The following is a 17,186-nucleotide window of genomic DNA, read 5'->3' on the forward strand; positions in this document are numbered from 1 at the left end:
ATTGTTCGAAATAAATAAAGATTTAATTTCGTGTTTAAATTTTACCAATTTAATTTGGGCATGGAATAGCTTATTTTTACGAAACATGAGAGATCAGAAAAGCATAAAGGCAATTTTGTAAGGTATTTTTCAACTGGGCAAGTAAGGCATACTATACCTGCTTATGCATGTAAGATTTTGAACAGAGAATAGTTCAGTAATGTAATAGTAATCCACAAAAATTAAAACACAAAAAAATTACTACACTTATATGTTTCTAAAAATCTGGCCTCTTATTATTAGATATTTATTCACTAATTAAATAATAGATCTCTGGTTATCAATTATAGATATCTCAAAATATGCTCCTGTGATTTTATTTAAACTTAACAATTTCATAAGCCACTTTAATTATATAAATAAATATATAAGGGGGATTGTAATGTTGCATTCTTAAGTTAAATTCACAGGACTACATTTTAACAAGCTTTTATTTCTAATAAACAATATATTCACATTTGTTATAAACAACCTTTTGCCATCTAGTATACAAATCAATACTGGAGCAGTAAAAATCAATTGGTTTTTCTGTAAAATATGTCAATAGAAATGACATTACTTTCCAGTTCTCATAATATTTAGAAACTTAGTGTCTTATTTATATTTACTTTATTATTTGCTGCAATATCCTTAACCTATATATTAAAAAATTATAAAATAGTCATAAACTCTACTTCTACATTCATATATCCAAAACTACTGTCTATTATTTCCATTGTTGTGTTTTCTTTAAAAAATCAACTGAAAGTGACTGAAATATTTCTATATTTTTATTATATTTATGTCTTTATATTATCTTTATTTTATTACCGTTTAGTACTAAATACAATCAAGTTATGGCTTTATGATTCTTTTATCTACATGTTCTATTCCAGTACAATATTTTATAAACCTTCAATTGTTCTCTTATCTCTGATTAGTTCCACAAACACATTAATTTTAATTTTTCTACCAATTTTAATCCCAGCTGAAGAAATAACAAATTTTGGTCTAATAACACCTTCATTAAAGCACAAATTAAATGCAGAGATATTACCAAGGCTGCATTTCCTCTAACAATTTGTTTGTTCAACACATCACCATAAATCTTGGTGTATTGTAAAAAGATAATAAGTAATGTGATAAGGTAACAGAAATTCTTCAACACTTCAAAAACAACACCCTGAAAACTGAAAGCTCCATGGTTTGTAAAAAATACAGAAATTTACATATATTTGAATATGCCAACTGTATACAAACAAAAAAGTCCTGTGAGGTCTATAAATGAAGCTTGTAGTCATAACAACTTCTTGGCAATGTCTTTGATGAACACAAAGGAGTGTCGTTTAGTCTGTGGAATATTCACATGATGCAATGATAAAAAAAGTTTAATTTGGAAGAAAATTCTTTATGATATAATCCAAGGTGTTTTAGGCAGAAGTTACCACTTTGCAGTGTCTTTGAGTGAGATATGAGAATAATATAATGAGAAGTGAGTTAGACAGTGTTAGTTTAGTGAGATTTCTGATATTGCCGTAAGAAAATATAGAGATATGATTTCTTAGCTTATTTTTGCGCTCCTTGGATTCACATTGCAGTCATGTGGTCTTCAGCACCATAAGAGGGGACAAGTATAGTGCTCGGGCTGAGGATTGCATTATCAGAGTTACATAAAATTTATTGGTATTCATCATAACTGACCATAGCCAAATTTGAATTTATTACCTGTTTCATCCTTACCATCATCTGAGTAGTGATTGTAGGTTCATTTACCAAGATACAGTCATATATATAAATAGTAACAACCTTGTAACACAAAAGTGGATAAAAGGTCATAGCGGCTCCAGAGGTAAAGAGGCTACAGATGATTTGGCCCGGAGAGGCTCTAGCATGGTTGTTTACGGCCCGGAGACCCTCATTCCATTACCATTCGGTAAGGTCAGATCTCTAGTATCCAAGCGTACTAGGAGCAAACACAGAGAGCAATAGACGAGACATAAGTGCCAACAAGTAAAAGAAGCAATGCCTACTATAAGCTGCCGGCTCTCTAACTCTCTGCTCCAGCTGTTGCGACCTGGACTGTGCCTGGTGGCGGGGATCTTAACATGTCATGATCTTAAAAAACATCTATTTACATTAGATGTTAATGACAGTCTTCTGTGCAAAGCGTGCCTGGCAAGAGTGCTGGTCACATATTACTTCGGTATCCGGGGGTAGCTTAGGGCTACCTATCTCGGATCACAAAGATGCCTCCCCGAGATGGGATGCCTCTCTGGGAATTCTTGAGGAGTTGGACTGGCTTGACCAGCCTGCTGAAACGAGACAAGAACTCTTACATATAATTCAAACTTTGTGCATTAATTATATAGGATTGCTATTGCTAACAAATAAGATTTCGAAGGATGGGCACCAATGTTTTCTGTATACCTCACTGTTATGTGTGGTGATTATAGTATATCATGACTATAGATAGATACTAGTTTTTATTTCAATCTATATAGGCTTAAATTTTTAATATCATTCATAGCTATGATAATGTTATGTTTATTAGATTTGAATTTGGAACTCTAATCTAAAATCACTGATATTGATCATATATATATATATTCAATGTAGATTTTATATAATTAAAGATTAAGGTTGGTTACATTGTTAACTTTATAAATGATTCTATAAATATTCCACAGAGCCTATTTACATAATGCAAGGCAGCTTATCAGCTGAACCCCCATAACTAATGCAATGACATCATATGATTTATTTATGTTTCTATATATAGTATATATCAGGGGTGGCCAAGCTTCTTGATAGTTGGAGCCATTGTTCGAAATTTGAATTTTTTTACGAGATGCAATTTATATATTTATAACGAGCGAACGAATATTTTTTTTACAAATCATATTTATTGAAAAAAAAATGACAAAAGTACAAAGTCTGTGTACAGTAACCGATGATAAATATTGCACATCGATTTTTGGAAAGAGACAATCGGCTAATTTCGGCTATGTAGAGCGTTGTCTCTGTCGCACGAAATAAAACGACTGACAAAACGTCACAGAGGTAGTGAGATAGATATAGTGCTCTACAAACCCGAAATTAGCCGATTGTCTCTTTTAAAAGGTCGATGTGCAATATTAATCGCCGGGTACTGTATTGAAGATAGATATATGCACACGTATATGACAGCACTCCTAATAATACTTAAGATGCCGGTTAGTTAATTACGATCGGTGTTTTGATTTTGCTAATGTTATGCTGAAATAATAATAATAATTGTTCACACCAGTAATTTGTTTCGATTTCCCAGCAGCTGACATGGGTTATATAAATTTAAACATTGCAATAATTCGACAATCAATCGGAGCCAAAAATAATCGTTCAAAGAGCCGCATGTGGCTCACGGGCCGCAGTTTGACCACCCCTGGTCTATTATGTTTATGTCAAATGTCTCCTTGAATAATAAATTATGTTAATTTTCCTGAAATGTTGTGCGGTTTAACTGTTGAATATTACTTATTAGATGGATGTAATATCTTTTTGTTTAGTGTATTTCTGTGGCTCATGTCTTTGAGCTAGTTTTTGCAATGTAGCTGACTCAAGTCCAAAAAAACACTACGTTGTCAGCGATGTCATTTTTCTTTAAAATAATTTATTTAATATTTTTTCTACAATTATAACTAAGGAGTCTTCAAGGCAATAGTGAATAGATTTTAAACAAGCATGTAGCATAGGATACCTTGTCTTTTAACATACAAACGAGACAGAAGTCAAATTCTTCAATTATTAGGCATAAAAAAAGAAGTTTTATTTCTAGAAATTATATAGATTGATACGTGAACACATGACATGGTATTTTTCATCGTATTTTTAACTCTTTCGCTGCGGAACGCCTGAAAATGAATAACTCTACCAACCATTTATCCAAGACAGGGGCAAAATTGATGAATAATTGTATTTGCTTATGTTACAAAATATTCGCACAGGAAGCGTATGCAGCTGTCGCGTCGGTAACAAACAAATTATTGACACCACAATGTAAAAACAAATGTACGCTGTTCGCTGAGACAAAGCGTCTAGAGTTGAACGCCAAAAGGCGCTGTTCGCTGAGACAAAGCGTCTATAGTTGACCGCCAAAAGGCGCTGTTCGCTGAGACAAAGCGTCTATAGTTGAACGCCAAAAGGCGCTGTTCGCTGAGACAAAGCGTCTATAGTTGAACGCCAAAAGGCGCTGTTCGCTGAGACAAAGCGTCTATAGTTGAACGCCAAAAGGCGCTGTTCGCTGAGACAAAGCGTCTATAATTGAACGCCAAAAGGCGCTGTTCGCTGAGACAAAGCGTCTATAGTTGAACGCCAAAAGGCGCTGTTCGCTGAGACAAAGCGTCTATAGTTGAACGCCAAAAGGCGCTGTTCGCTGAGACAAAGCGTCTATAGTTGAACGCCAAAAGGCGCTGTACGCTGAGACAAAGCGTCTATAGTTGAACGCCAAAAGGCGCTGTTCGCTGAGAGAAAGCGTCTATAGTTGAACGCCAAAAGGCGCTGTACGCTGAGACAAAGCGTCTATAGTTTAACGCCAAAAGGCGCTGTTCGCTAAGAGAAAGCGTCTATAGTTGAACGCCAAAAGGCGCTGTTCGCTAAGAGAAAGCGTCTATAGTTGAACGCCAAAAGGCGCTGTACGCTGAGACAAAGCGTCTATAGTTGAACGCCAAAAGGCGCTGTTCGCTGAGACAAAGCGTCTATAGTTGAACGCCAAAAGGCGCTGTTCGCTGAGACAAAGCGTCTATAGTTGAACGCCAAAAGGCGCTGTTCGCTGAGACAAAGCGTCTATAATTGAACGCCAAAAGGCGCTGTTCGCTGAGACAAAGCGTCTATAGTTGAACGCCAAAAGGCGCTGTTCGCTGAGACAAAGCGTCTATAGTTGAACGCCAAAAGGCGCTGTTCGCTGAGACAAAGCGTCTATAGTTGAACGCCAAAAGGCGCTGTACGCTGAGACAAAGCGTCTATAGTTGAACGCCAAAAGGCGCTGTTCGCTGAGAGAAAGCGTCTATAGTTGAACGCCAAAAGGCGCTGTACGCTGAGACAAAGCGTCTATAGTTTAACGCCAAAAGGCGCTGTTCGCTAAGAGAAAGCGTCTATAGTTGAACGCCAAAAGGCGCTGTTCGCTAAGAGAAAGCGTCTATAGTTGAACGCCAAAAGGCGCTGTACGCTGAGACAAAGCGTCTATAGTTTAACGCCAAAAGGCGCTGTTCGCTAAGACAAAGCGTCTATAGTTTAACGCCTAAAGGCGCTGTTCGCTAAGAGAAAGCGTCTATAGTTTAACGCCAAAAGGCGCTGTTCGCTAAGAGAAAGCGTCTATAGTTTAACGCCAAAAGGCGCTGTTCGCTAAGAGAAAGCGTCTATAGTTGAACGCCAAAAGGCGCTGTACGCTGAGACAAAGCGTCTATAGTTTAACGCCAAAAGGCGCTGTTCGCTAAGAGAAAGCGTCTATAGTTGAACGCCAAAAGGCGCTGTTCGCTGAGAGAAAGCGTCTATAGTTGAACGCCAAAAGGCGCTGTTCGCTAAGAGAAAGCGTCTATAGTTGAACGCCAAAAGGCGCTGTTCGCTAAGAGAAAGCGTCTATAGTTGAACGCCAAAAGGCGCTGTTCGCTAAGAGAAAGCGTCTATAGTTGAACGCCAAAAGGCGCTGTTCGCTGAGACAAAGCGTCTATTGTTGAACGCCAAAAGGCGCTGTTCGCTGAGAGAAAGCGTCTATAGTTGAACGCCAAAAGGCGCTGTTCGCTGAGAGAAAGCGTCTATAGTTGAACGCCAAAAGGCGCTGTTCGCTGAGAGAAAGAGTCTATAGTTGAACGCCAAAAGGCGCTGTTCGCAGCGAAAAGGTTAATTATCGCATTTGCATGTCTGACCTTAATATGTTCAATTCGCTTGCTAACTCGTTTCAATGCGGAATAAACATTTCCGGTCATTTTTTTTTAAATTGCGAATGTCATTCAGCTGTTAACACATGTCGAGGAAGTGACCTCTGGTGTATTTTAAAAGTGATGACGTCACTTAAAATTATTTATTTATTTATTTAATATGCTTTATTGTACACGATAAGATACATAATATACGGATACAATAATATAAAGAAAAATACAATGGGCGGTCTTATCACACAAGGCAATCTCTTACAGACAACCATAGTAAGGAAAAGATAATTTATTTATTTATTACTGAACACGTCTTTCGGGTCACCAGTGTGGAGATAGTCAAATCTTTTGATTTACGTAAGTAAAAGATGACTTTTTTTGTACTATTTATGGGGGAGGTTTTACTATTTCCATACATGGTAGGTGAATTGTGCGATCGCAGCGCGCGCACGTGGTCGAATCTATGAACAATATGAAATTAAGACGAGTTACATATAAAACTTCGGAATCGACGTCGTTTCGTTCATAACAGGAGATGGCAACCACAAGAAATAAAAATAAAGTTGTTACGCCTACATGTCTTTAAAAAGTTAAAAAATCCTTTACTGATCTGGGTGTATGTATTAATAATAGAGACACAAGATATATCAGATCTTATTCTAAGTTTTAAGGTCTAAAATTAAACACGCCCTTCATGCAAAAGGAAGAGACCTAAAAAGGAAGGAAATTTCAACACCGAGAGCTACAGAAGTACAACAGCAACTATCGAACGAGGACTGCTCCCCCCAACTCCACCAGGGGGGAGTTTCAAGAAAGATCAGAAGTAGTAGAAGGGGGGGAAATTTAAATTTTAGCTATGATCGTCAAAGCTGTCACAGCACCACAAGGGTAACAGCGCCGACATCTAAAATAAATTAGTCTAAAATTAAATATATCTCTATACAAATAAATAAAATTGGATTGTCTGTTTTTAATACTAAAATTACCACTTTTTAATGTATATATGTATATAGATATCAAACTATACTATAGTAAGAATTATTTAATAACTTATTTTTTATTTTATATTCCCATTATTTTACCAGCATTACTCTTTATAAAATTCTTCTCCGTATGTAACATACATATTATTATATTAAAGCGAAAGGAAACTCATGATGAATTCACTTTGTTGGGCGTGGGCGCTACGATAAAACACAGGTATAAGATATCTAATATATCTAAATATATACATACGGTGCATATACATAAATTACAAGTTTTTCAATTTTTGTCTGTCAGTTTGTGCAGGGTAATCTTATAAATGGTTGGTTTGATTTTAACGGGACTTATATTGGTAGGTAGCTAATGTAATAAGGAGTAATTTAAACTACTTTCATTTTAGAAACAAATAACAAAAAAAGATTAAATAATGTTTTTTGTTAAATTATAGGTGAACAAAGTCACGGGCATAGCTTGTTATAATATGAATTAATGTTGTAGAATTCAAGATTTTTTATTTGATCGGAATGTGTGATGAGTTTGTTGAGTAATTTACATTGTTGATATTATAATGTATATATCAAAGCAACTGTTGAGTTTCTGTCCGTCTGTCAGTTTGCTGCTTATAATGTAAAAATAAATACATTTAAAAAACTTTTAAGTTAAACGGTTTTTTGATACCCATATTGTGGTGGTTGTGGAAAAATATGTACCTAGTCCGCCATATTGGAACGGCGTCCATCTTGAATTTTAAATTTTGACATAATCGTCGTGTTTTACTAGTGTAGCCCTTTCATTTGATACCCATATTGAGGTGGTTAAGGAAAAATATGTAATCCGCCATTTTGTATCGGCGGCCATCTTAGATTTATAATGTTATTGATTTTATTATATTGTATTGTCATCTAAATTAAACGTGTGTACCAAATTTCGGATCAATCTGACAACGGGGAGGTGCTTAAATTTTAATTTCTAATTTTGATCCAAATAAACAAATTCCCTACGGGTCGAACTAAATAAAACCGTTTAATAATCGACGATTCACAAGCGCATGTAAAAAAAAGGTTGGAAAACACTGTGATGATTTAACATATATCTGCGAGGCGATTACTAAACAGATAGATACCGCATACAAATTTACGTCCACTAAATATATGGCCACAAAACGAGCGGATAACAAATGCGATGTGAAATGAACTCTGTTTTCATGAGAATACAGATTAAATTGATTTGACTACCCAAGATGATTTTAACCTTCAGTTAATTTGACTGGTATGTGATGTGGGTGTTATAGAATCGCGGTATGATTAGAACAAGTTTAAATAATTACTTAATACCGCGATATATCGAGGATTAATTATCGATGCATAAAATATTTATGTGCAAGCCTTCCACCAAACATTGATTTTGCTTTAAAAAATAATCACGCTGTGTATATATATATATATATATATATATGTGTGTGTGTGGAATAGAACGTTAGAGCATGCGTGAATAGGAACGTCAGATGGTGCAAGCGAGAGGCGTGTAAGAGGAAGGGAGACAGTCAACGGTTGAACGACGAAGGAGCGTCCGCAGTTTTAGGTTAGGAGTTCTTCTTAAAATAAATATTTGTGCCCCACGAAGGACTTTAAAATTCAATACCTGCATCCCGATTACCACATATATATATATATATATATATATACATGCATACATATAAACACGACAATAAAATTTCCATGTCACAATGTTAGTTACCGTACTCCTCCGAAACGGCTTGACCGATTTTTACCAAATTTTATATGCGTATTCAGTAGGTCTGAGAATCGGCTACTATCTATTTTCCATACCCCTAAGTGATAAGGGTGGTCCACCCTTAAAAATTTTTGACGAAATTTTTTGTTTTTATTTTTTTATAATGTGGCATTAAAATATATATACAACCCTAAATTTTCACCCCCCTACCGATCAACCCTTTAATTTTTTTGGAAAAGAACGTTTACGGGATCAGCTAGTATATATATATATATATATATATATATATATATATATATATATATATATATATATATATATATAAATAAATCCATGAATGATTCTTATAAAATTCCATTTTTGAATTAAAAAAATATATAGCCTGCTATAAACTCGTTATAACGATAATTTGTATTCAGTTCGATATTTATAGCATTGAATATATAATTAGATATATTTGTTCGTGTGTCGGTCGTTCCGGAAGCGATAACGGGTCGCCGGCGCTTATCTGTCGGAAGCTATTGCTATTTATTAATATGATATATTAAATATAGCTTCTGTTCGTTAAACGCTATGAATGGATTGTTTTCGTAAACAATAATAGTGTTGTAGTTTATTAGTTTGAATAATATATTTAAGCGAAGGTAATGAGAGGGAATCTTCGGTGGATATGCACCAGCATTTAATGGAATCAGGCGTTACCTTGCGGAAGTCCATAATAAGTAAGAAAAGGACTAATATTTAGCCACTTCCGCATATGCAGAGGTAGTCGTGCAACAAAGTGCACCCGGGATGTCTCTAGATGTGACCTTTGGGGGGGCCTATAGGCCAGATGGTGTCTATGTTAAATGAAGAAGTAGAAATCATTTCACTGGTATGTGTTGTATGAAAAATAGGTCCAGTACAACACACGTACGTTGGTAATAAATTCGTCATGACCTTAATCAGGTTACTGGTTCAATGAACGCTTTACTAATTGAAGTCTGGGGTCACTTGGGCACGAGGTGGTGGCATTCGACCTCGGCGCCAATTGTGATGACGCGAATTGAATTCTGAATCACTGTGTGACGTAGTGTGGACTTCCTTGAGGTGCTCGGATGTTTTTTTTTTTTTAAATCTTATATGGTCCCGTATTGGGCGCCTTTTGTTCCGCTCTCTTTGTCTATGATAAGGTCTTGGTTAGAATTTTTTTTTTTTCTCTATTCTTCATTTTTATTTCTCCTTCTTTCACAATATCTTTCACTCTATGGCTTTTATTTATATTCTGTTCATATATCGCCTTCTATCTGTCGCCACAATTCTTACTATATCTCATATATATATATATATATATATATATATTACATTTGTTTGTCTTATATATATATCATATGTGCGTTTGTGTAGAATAATCAGGAAGAAACTTCAAAACACATGTTTTAATAAAGTTTAACACAGATGTACACATTATATATAGCCTAAATGAAATCAATATAATAAATATATTAAATAATACAAGCGACGTCGTTGCAAAGGATTCTTTCTTTCTTGTCATTTAAATATTTTATATTTCTTTTTCGTCAATTTTATTTTAAAATTCTTATTACGTTTATTACAAATGAAGGTATGTTATTGTATATAATATATTAATGACAGGTAACATATATAGCGTATTGAAAGCTATATATAATGAATATATATGCTATGGCGGTAGGGCAATGACCTCTATACAGTGTGTACATTTTATATTTATAGCTGTCACACGAGCTAAGGACTTCTATACACGTAGTGTAATAATACTTTTATAAATACGTCATTTATTTACTGGATGGAGAAAAGGAGGAAGTGGGAGGAAGGAGGAGGAAGGAGGAGGAAGGAGGAGGAACGAGAAGGAAGGAGGAGGAAGGAGGAAGGAGAAGGAAGGAGGAGGAAGGAGGAGGAAGGAGTAGGAAGGAGGAGGAAGGAGGAGGAAGGAGAAGGAAGGAGGAAGGAGTAGGAAGGAGAAAGGAGAAGGAGGAGGAAGGAGGAACGAAGAGGAAGGAGGAATCCTTATAACTCTCCAAACATTACTGTATACAGTGGAATGTAATCTGATAATAGGGAACGCCAAGGTTCAGTTCTCTCTGGCGCCCTTGTCTCGAAATGTTCCGTATCGAGTGGTAGCTCAAGCAGAGTTCAACTAGATCCTTGGGTGGAGTCACACCATGGAGCGTTCACAGCTGGGATCTAGGAGCTGGGGGGTCTGCCAATACCTAGACGAACTCTACCGACCGCCTTTGAACTTTGCTACTTTAACCTTCTAACTGCCCAGCTGTTTCGGCCATGACTTCCCCAGGTGCCAAATGGAAATATCAAGTGTAGGCTTTCCTTATGTGAAAATTTGGGATCTTTACATTCTATGAATGAATATAACACATTATGTATATAATAAATAAATTAATCAATATATTATTAAATAATATTCCTTAGGTGTACAGATGAAAAATTGTGAGGTAGCCGGCGGCCCTCACGGCACCTATTGTTGGGTATCGTGAGGTAGCCGGCGGCCCTCACGGCACCTATTGTTGGATACCGTGAGGTAGCCGGCGGTCTTCATGGCACTTAAAAGATTAAAAGAGATCTAAAGCTAGACGCGCTCTGCCATTTCAAACATGCGGAAACTGCAAATGCCATTTGGGCAGCAGTGTCATTCCGGTAAATGAAGGCACACGAACAGTAACTCCCTTTAAGACCATTCTTTAATAATATTTTTTTCGATATATATTTTATTGAAACTCTATTCTCTTTTTCTTCACAATTTCTATATGGGTATCTTCTTTCGTTCTTCACATTGTCTTACATTATTTTTAAACGGTTTTATTTAGTTCGACCCGTACGGAATTTGTTTATTTGGGTCAAAATTAGAAATTGAAATTTAAGCACCTTCCCGTTGTCAGATTGATCTGAAATTTGGTACACACATTTAATTTAGATGACAATACAATATAATAAAATCAATAACATTATGAATCTAAGATGGCCGCCGATACAAAATGGCGGATTACATATTTTTCCTTAACCCCCTCAATATGGGTATCAAATGAAAGGGCTACACTAGTAAAACACGATGATTATGTCAAAATTTAAAATTCAAGATGGACGCCGTTCCAATATGGCGGACTAGGTACATATTTTTCCACAACCACCACCATTTAACTTAAAAGTTTTTTAAATGTATTTATTTTGTTTAATTACCCATCTTGGAAATCACTTGACTATTTACAATATTTGTTTCCTATAACAGATTTTTATTTTTATGGCATTCATTTTGTTTTAGCTTTACTTTCTAAATTTTATTTTTTATATATAACCTCTTTTCTTAATTTTGTGAGGACATTTCAAAAATAATTGACATTAGGAAGGCGATGTTGTCACTCTCCACCACTCTCTCTAAATCCACTTCGCAATCCTTTTCTTCTGCTTATACGGGACAGCTAATTATTGCGTGCACCATCATCTGGTCCACCTCAGGGTCATAAATACACGAGGTAGTCTCTCGTTTTTCAGTTTAACCCTGCCATGTGTGGGCTACATTTCATAAATACTGTCTAATAATATATAGCTGTATATATATATTACTGTACAATACCCGGCGATAAATATTGCACATCGACCTTTGGAAAGAGATAATCGGGTTATTTCGGCTTGGTAAAGCGTTATCTTTATCGCACAACTGACAAAACGTCACATAAGTATTGTGGGACAGAGATAACGCTCTGCTAAGCCGAAATAGGCCGATTGTTTCCTTCCAAAGGTCGATATGCAATATTTATCGCCCGTGTAATTATATTTCACTTTAAATAGATTTAATTCATGTTCCGGTACACTAGATGGCGTTAGCGGTCGATTGAATCGCGATTATGAAATGTTTTGTCTTATATCATATACGTTGGGGAATTTTCAAGCCACTCGGCATCATCAGCAACCACTGCACCTGCAACACTACACAGGTCGTCGTGTTCTACATAACAAAACATCACCCACAACGCCACAACACCCGTTTTTAGTGAGCGGCCGTCTGCTCCCTAACCGCGAACAGCGTGGGCGGACCCTGGTTGGATCCGGATCCCTCTTCGGCTCGCCCGTGGTCCACGCTGCCGTCCCAACCCACAAGCACACTCCAGCAACACACCGCGTCAAAGCTCTACCGCGAAGAGCCTTAACAACGTGCGAGCGTCCCCGTGCAACTGGTAGGCGACCCACCAGCTTTTAGTTTCTAGATTTAAATCTAGTTCACGGACCCTTCCGCTCCGTGAACTCAGTACCGATGAAGCTGTAAAAGCCTTAGGGCAGGGCTTCTTAAACTTGTCTTTCAAATAAAAAAAAACTTTTGTCTTTTAAAAAAAATAAATTAATATTTTATGATGATTTATTTAATTTTAATTTTAGATTTTTTAAATTTAGATGTTTCAAAACGAGTTCTAAAACTGTATATTTTCATAAGTATATATATATATATAAATATATATATATATATATATATACTCTTTTTAGAACTCGTTTTGAAACATCTAAATTTAAAAAATCTAAAATTAAAATTTTGCACAAAAAATTATAAAATTGTATTTATATTAGTTTGAAACCTTCAACAAATGCGCGTGTCTAGACGCTGCAAGTCCGCTGTATTCCGCCAACTCTAGTGATGTTATAAAATGGTATATATAAATATTTCGCATTAAAATCTCTCGACTCCAGAATTTTGCTACGCGACCCCATTTGGGGTCGCGACCCATAGTTTAAGAAGCCCTGCCTTAGGGCTAATAGCATTAACATCTTCAGAAACAATAGAGTAGAAAAGAATAATGAATTCTTAGAGAACAACAGCTGGTTGTCATCAGTTTTTATTTTTACTATTTCTCCTCTCTTTCATCACAAGTTCTTTTTCTCTTTTCTTTCTTGACGTTCAGATCTTCCACGTGTCGGAACTTCCCTCGCTTACATTACTGATTTCAATTGGTTTTTATTACATATCATGGTATGATTAGTGTATCGATGTAATTACTGAGGTAGTTAAATAGTATCTTTATTAAAAGATAAGATAAAAAAAGATAAAATTCGTTTATTTTTGGGAGGTGATACGGATTGAAACCACTCGTTTATTCTTACTCCAATGTCGTCCTAACAGAGAAAAGTGAGTGAAGTGTCAATATATGTGAATGACAAACACAGAGTCAACTTTGGCACTAATCGGTGTAACATAACTCCTGAAGATGCCCCGTGGAGGGGTGAAACACGTGTTAAGTGATTTAACGGTGGTACTTGTGTTTCATTGTTTGCCGCATACGCATTTATCAGCGGGCTGGCGGGCGGTGCACTTTGTTGCACGACTACCACTGCATGTGCGGAAGTGGCTAAATATTGGTCCTTTTCCTACTTAGGATGGACTTTCGCAAAATAACGCATTCCATTAAATATGTCAGAATGTCTGTATGGGAGTAATGTGTTTTGTAGTGGCCAATATGTCGCCACAAATTCAATATTGGAACATTTTTTTTAATCTATTTTATTTTTGTCTCTGCTTCGCAAGGTGTTATAGTTGTGCAGAAGGTTGTAGAAACTTCACAACACATGTTTTAATAAAGTTTAACACATATGTATACATATACACTTTATATATAGCCTAAATGAAATCAAAACAATCAAGCGACGTCGCTGTCAAGGATTTCTTATCATTGAAAGAGGATATATAATTCGATACGTATCTAAATGGGCAGGCCGTATCGCTTGCAATCAGGGGCACGCCTTTATCATACATACAGTAATACCCCGCTTTACGCGACCCCATTATACGCGGTTTCACTATAACGCGAATTGCAAATTTCGCGCTCAAATGCCTCGAATTACGCGAAAGAGTGCGTATAAATATAATGTAGTCAACAACTTCTCTATGGTGTCTTGACCATCTGTCAAACAATTAAAAACAGTGTTGGGTGTTATGAACGTATTTTACAAGAACGTAAACAAAACGTTACCCAAAATACAATAGATGTATTTTTCCGTAAAAAATAAGAGTATGTGTTGCATAAAGTGTTCCTATTATATTTATATTATATATTTATATTATATATTATATTATATATATTTTCTTTTCACCTTTTGAATGTAAATCTGTATATGGAAGAACTATTTTTAAGTTTTATATACAGTAATACCTCGCTTTACGCGAGGGATACGTTCCAAAAAAAAATCGCGTTAACTGAAATTCGCGTATAACGAGGTTTATTATTAAACATAGTCAAAAATTATTAAAAAAAATTCAAATCATTTTAATCAATCACTTTAATTCTAGAAACACTTTATGCAATACATACTTTTATTTTTTACGGAAAAATACATCTATTGTCTTTCGGGTAACGTTTTGTTTACGTTCTTGTAAAATACGTTCATAACACCCAACACTGTTTTTAATTGTTTGACAGATGGTCAAGACACCATAGAGAAGTTGATGACTACATTATATTTATACGCACTCTTTCGCGTAATTCGAGGCATTTGAGCGCGAAATTTGCAATTCGCGTTATAGTGAAACCGCGTATAACGGGGTCGCGTAAAGCGGGGTATTACTGTACTTAATTTTAATTATTAATATGTTACTTTATTAGCGGCCTACCGGAAATTTTTAAAATTAAAATTGACCAGTTATTAAAAAGGTTGATTACAACTGTTTTAATGTATATCACGATATGTTTAATAGCGAATTCGACAAAAATTAAATATTGAATCTAACTTGACCTTGCCTAGATTTCAAGGATATAAAATGCTTTGGTTATTTTAGTTGGAGTTTTAATCTTATATCAAACTGTACTGTGTATAGTGTTATTATTTTAGTTATTGTCCAGTGAGAAGTGAAACATTAATGAATCATTCCATCTCACGTGTTACGGTAATGTGGAGGCTAGTGTGAGAAAGAAAGGCTGAATTTGCCTAGTTTCTATCGAATCTGATAGAGTTTGTAGGAGATAGATGGTTGAGTAAAAGTTCGTCAAACATATCAAAACACTGTATTTAATATCGCTAGTCGATTTGGTTCTTGATTCTCTTCTGGCTAGTTCTTGCGCTTCTTTTGCTTTCTTCGGCTTCTTTATTTTGTCGCTACATGTATACATCTTGCGTAGTACACCTCGTGGGTGTGTGAACGCGCACAGGTCTGCGAGTAGTTGCTGTGCGAGCGAGACAGCACTAGGGATTAGTGTTGAACGTACTATTTGTCGATTGATCGATCCGCTTAGTACTTTTTCTTTCATATCATCCGCCATTCTACTCATTTTGGCATTCTTTTCACTCCCCCCCCCCCATACTGTATTCCCAATACATTACAGTTTTTATCCTATCTAACAGAGGTAATAAAGATAGTATAAATAAAATTGAAAGGGAAAATAATCATATAAAAACAACTTATATATATAACTTATAAATATACTAATGCTACTACTTACTATAATCATATATAGATATACCATGATATATATATTTAAATATCTACATATAGTATTTATATAAATCATGGATGCACAGATCGCGGCCCGCCGGTCGAAATCTGGTGGCCCGCCGACAGCAAAAATAATACTCTCGTACATTCGAAATATATTGGATTCTATTCCAGAATAAAACCTAAAAAAATTAATTACCTATACTTCTGGCGGTCGGCCCGCCATCAGTTCATGATTTGCCCGAGTGGCCCCTAGTCTTGATAAGTCTGTGCAACCATGATATAAATATACTCGTGATGATTCCGTCAGCTTGTCCAGATGCTCTCGAGCCTTCGCTTTGAATGCGCAACGACTCCTGATCATCCTAACGTCGAGGGCGGGGGGGTGTTCCAGAGAAGAATAGATTGTATTGCGAAATGTTATTTTAATATATTGTTACTAGCTGATTCCGCAAAAGTTGTTTTGCAAAAAAAATTAAAGTTTTTAATTAATAACAAATGTAAGATAAGAGTTGATCGTAGAGGGGTGAAAATTTAGTTTTGTATGTATTTTTGTATGCTGTATCATAATAAAATAAAAACCAAAAAAATTGTCTAAAATATTAAAAATAAAATTTAGGGGTGAACAACCCTTATCACTTAGGGGTATGGAAAATAGATAGTAGCCGATTCTCAGACATACTGAATACGCATGTAAAATTTGGTAAAAATTGGTCAAGCCGTTTCGGAGGAGTTCAAGTTCGAACACCGTGACACGAGAATTTTATATATTAGATGTTAAAAAGATCAGTGGTTATCTCCGTGTAAAGTCTTATCAACAGGATCGGTGATATTAGAGTATCTAAAAAGCTGAGTTGATACTCTCCTGGGAGTCCTAGGGCTTCGTTTTGGTATCTAGGTAAAAAAAATCCTTATCCAGTTTGATATGTTCCAGAGCAGCGTGCAATGGCGTCGGTGTGGAAACGTCTGCAGCGCGTGAACAAGCGCGCTGCCAAGTTCCAATACACCGCTTCCTATCACCGCATCGATATCGAGACCACTCCCAAATGGTGAGTACCATTGGCTGCCAACTGAAGATCCGTTTATCATCAGCTCGA

At 35.9% G+C, this 17,186-nt stretch overlaps 1 protein-coding gene across 1 annotated transcript in view; it reads left to right on the forward strand.

The window, feature by feature from the left end:
- Ehbp1 (Eps15 homology domain containing protein-binding protein 1) overlaps positions 1–17,186 on the forward strand; it is a 47,471-nt gene that overhangs the window by 472 nt on the left and 29,813 nt on the right. The window contains exon 2 of the mRNA XM_068768372.1: positions 17,024–17,138. Within this exon, the coding sequence (XP_068624473.1) occupies positions 17,035–17,138 (104 nt within the window). The 5' untranslated portion in view covers positions 17,024–17,034. The remainder of the gene's footprint in view (positions 1–17,023; positions 17,139–17,186) is intronic.

The sequence above is a fragment of the Battus philenor genome, unplaced genomic scaffold (assembly GCF_028537555.1).
Source record: "Battus philenor isolate CCGP_79_NKW_IND1 unplaced genomic scaffold, ilBatPhil1.0.hap1 SCAF_25, whole genome shotgun sequence".
NCBI classification, from domain to species: Eukaryota; Metazoa; Arthropoda; class Insecta; order Lepidoptera; family Papilionidae; genus Battus; species Battus philenor.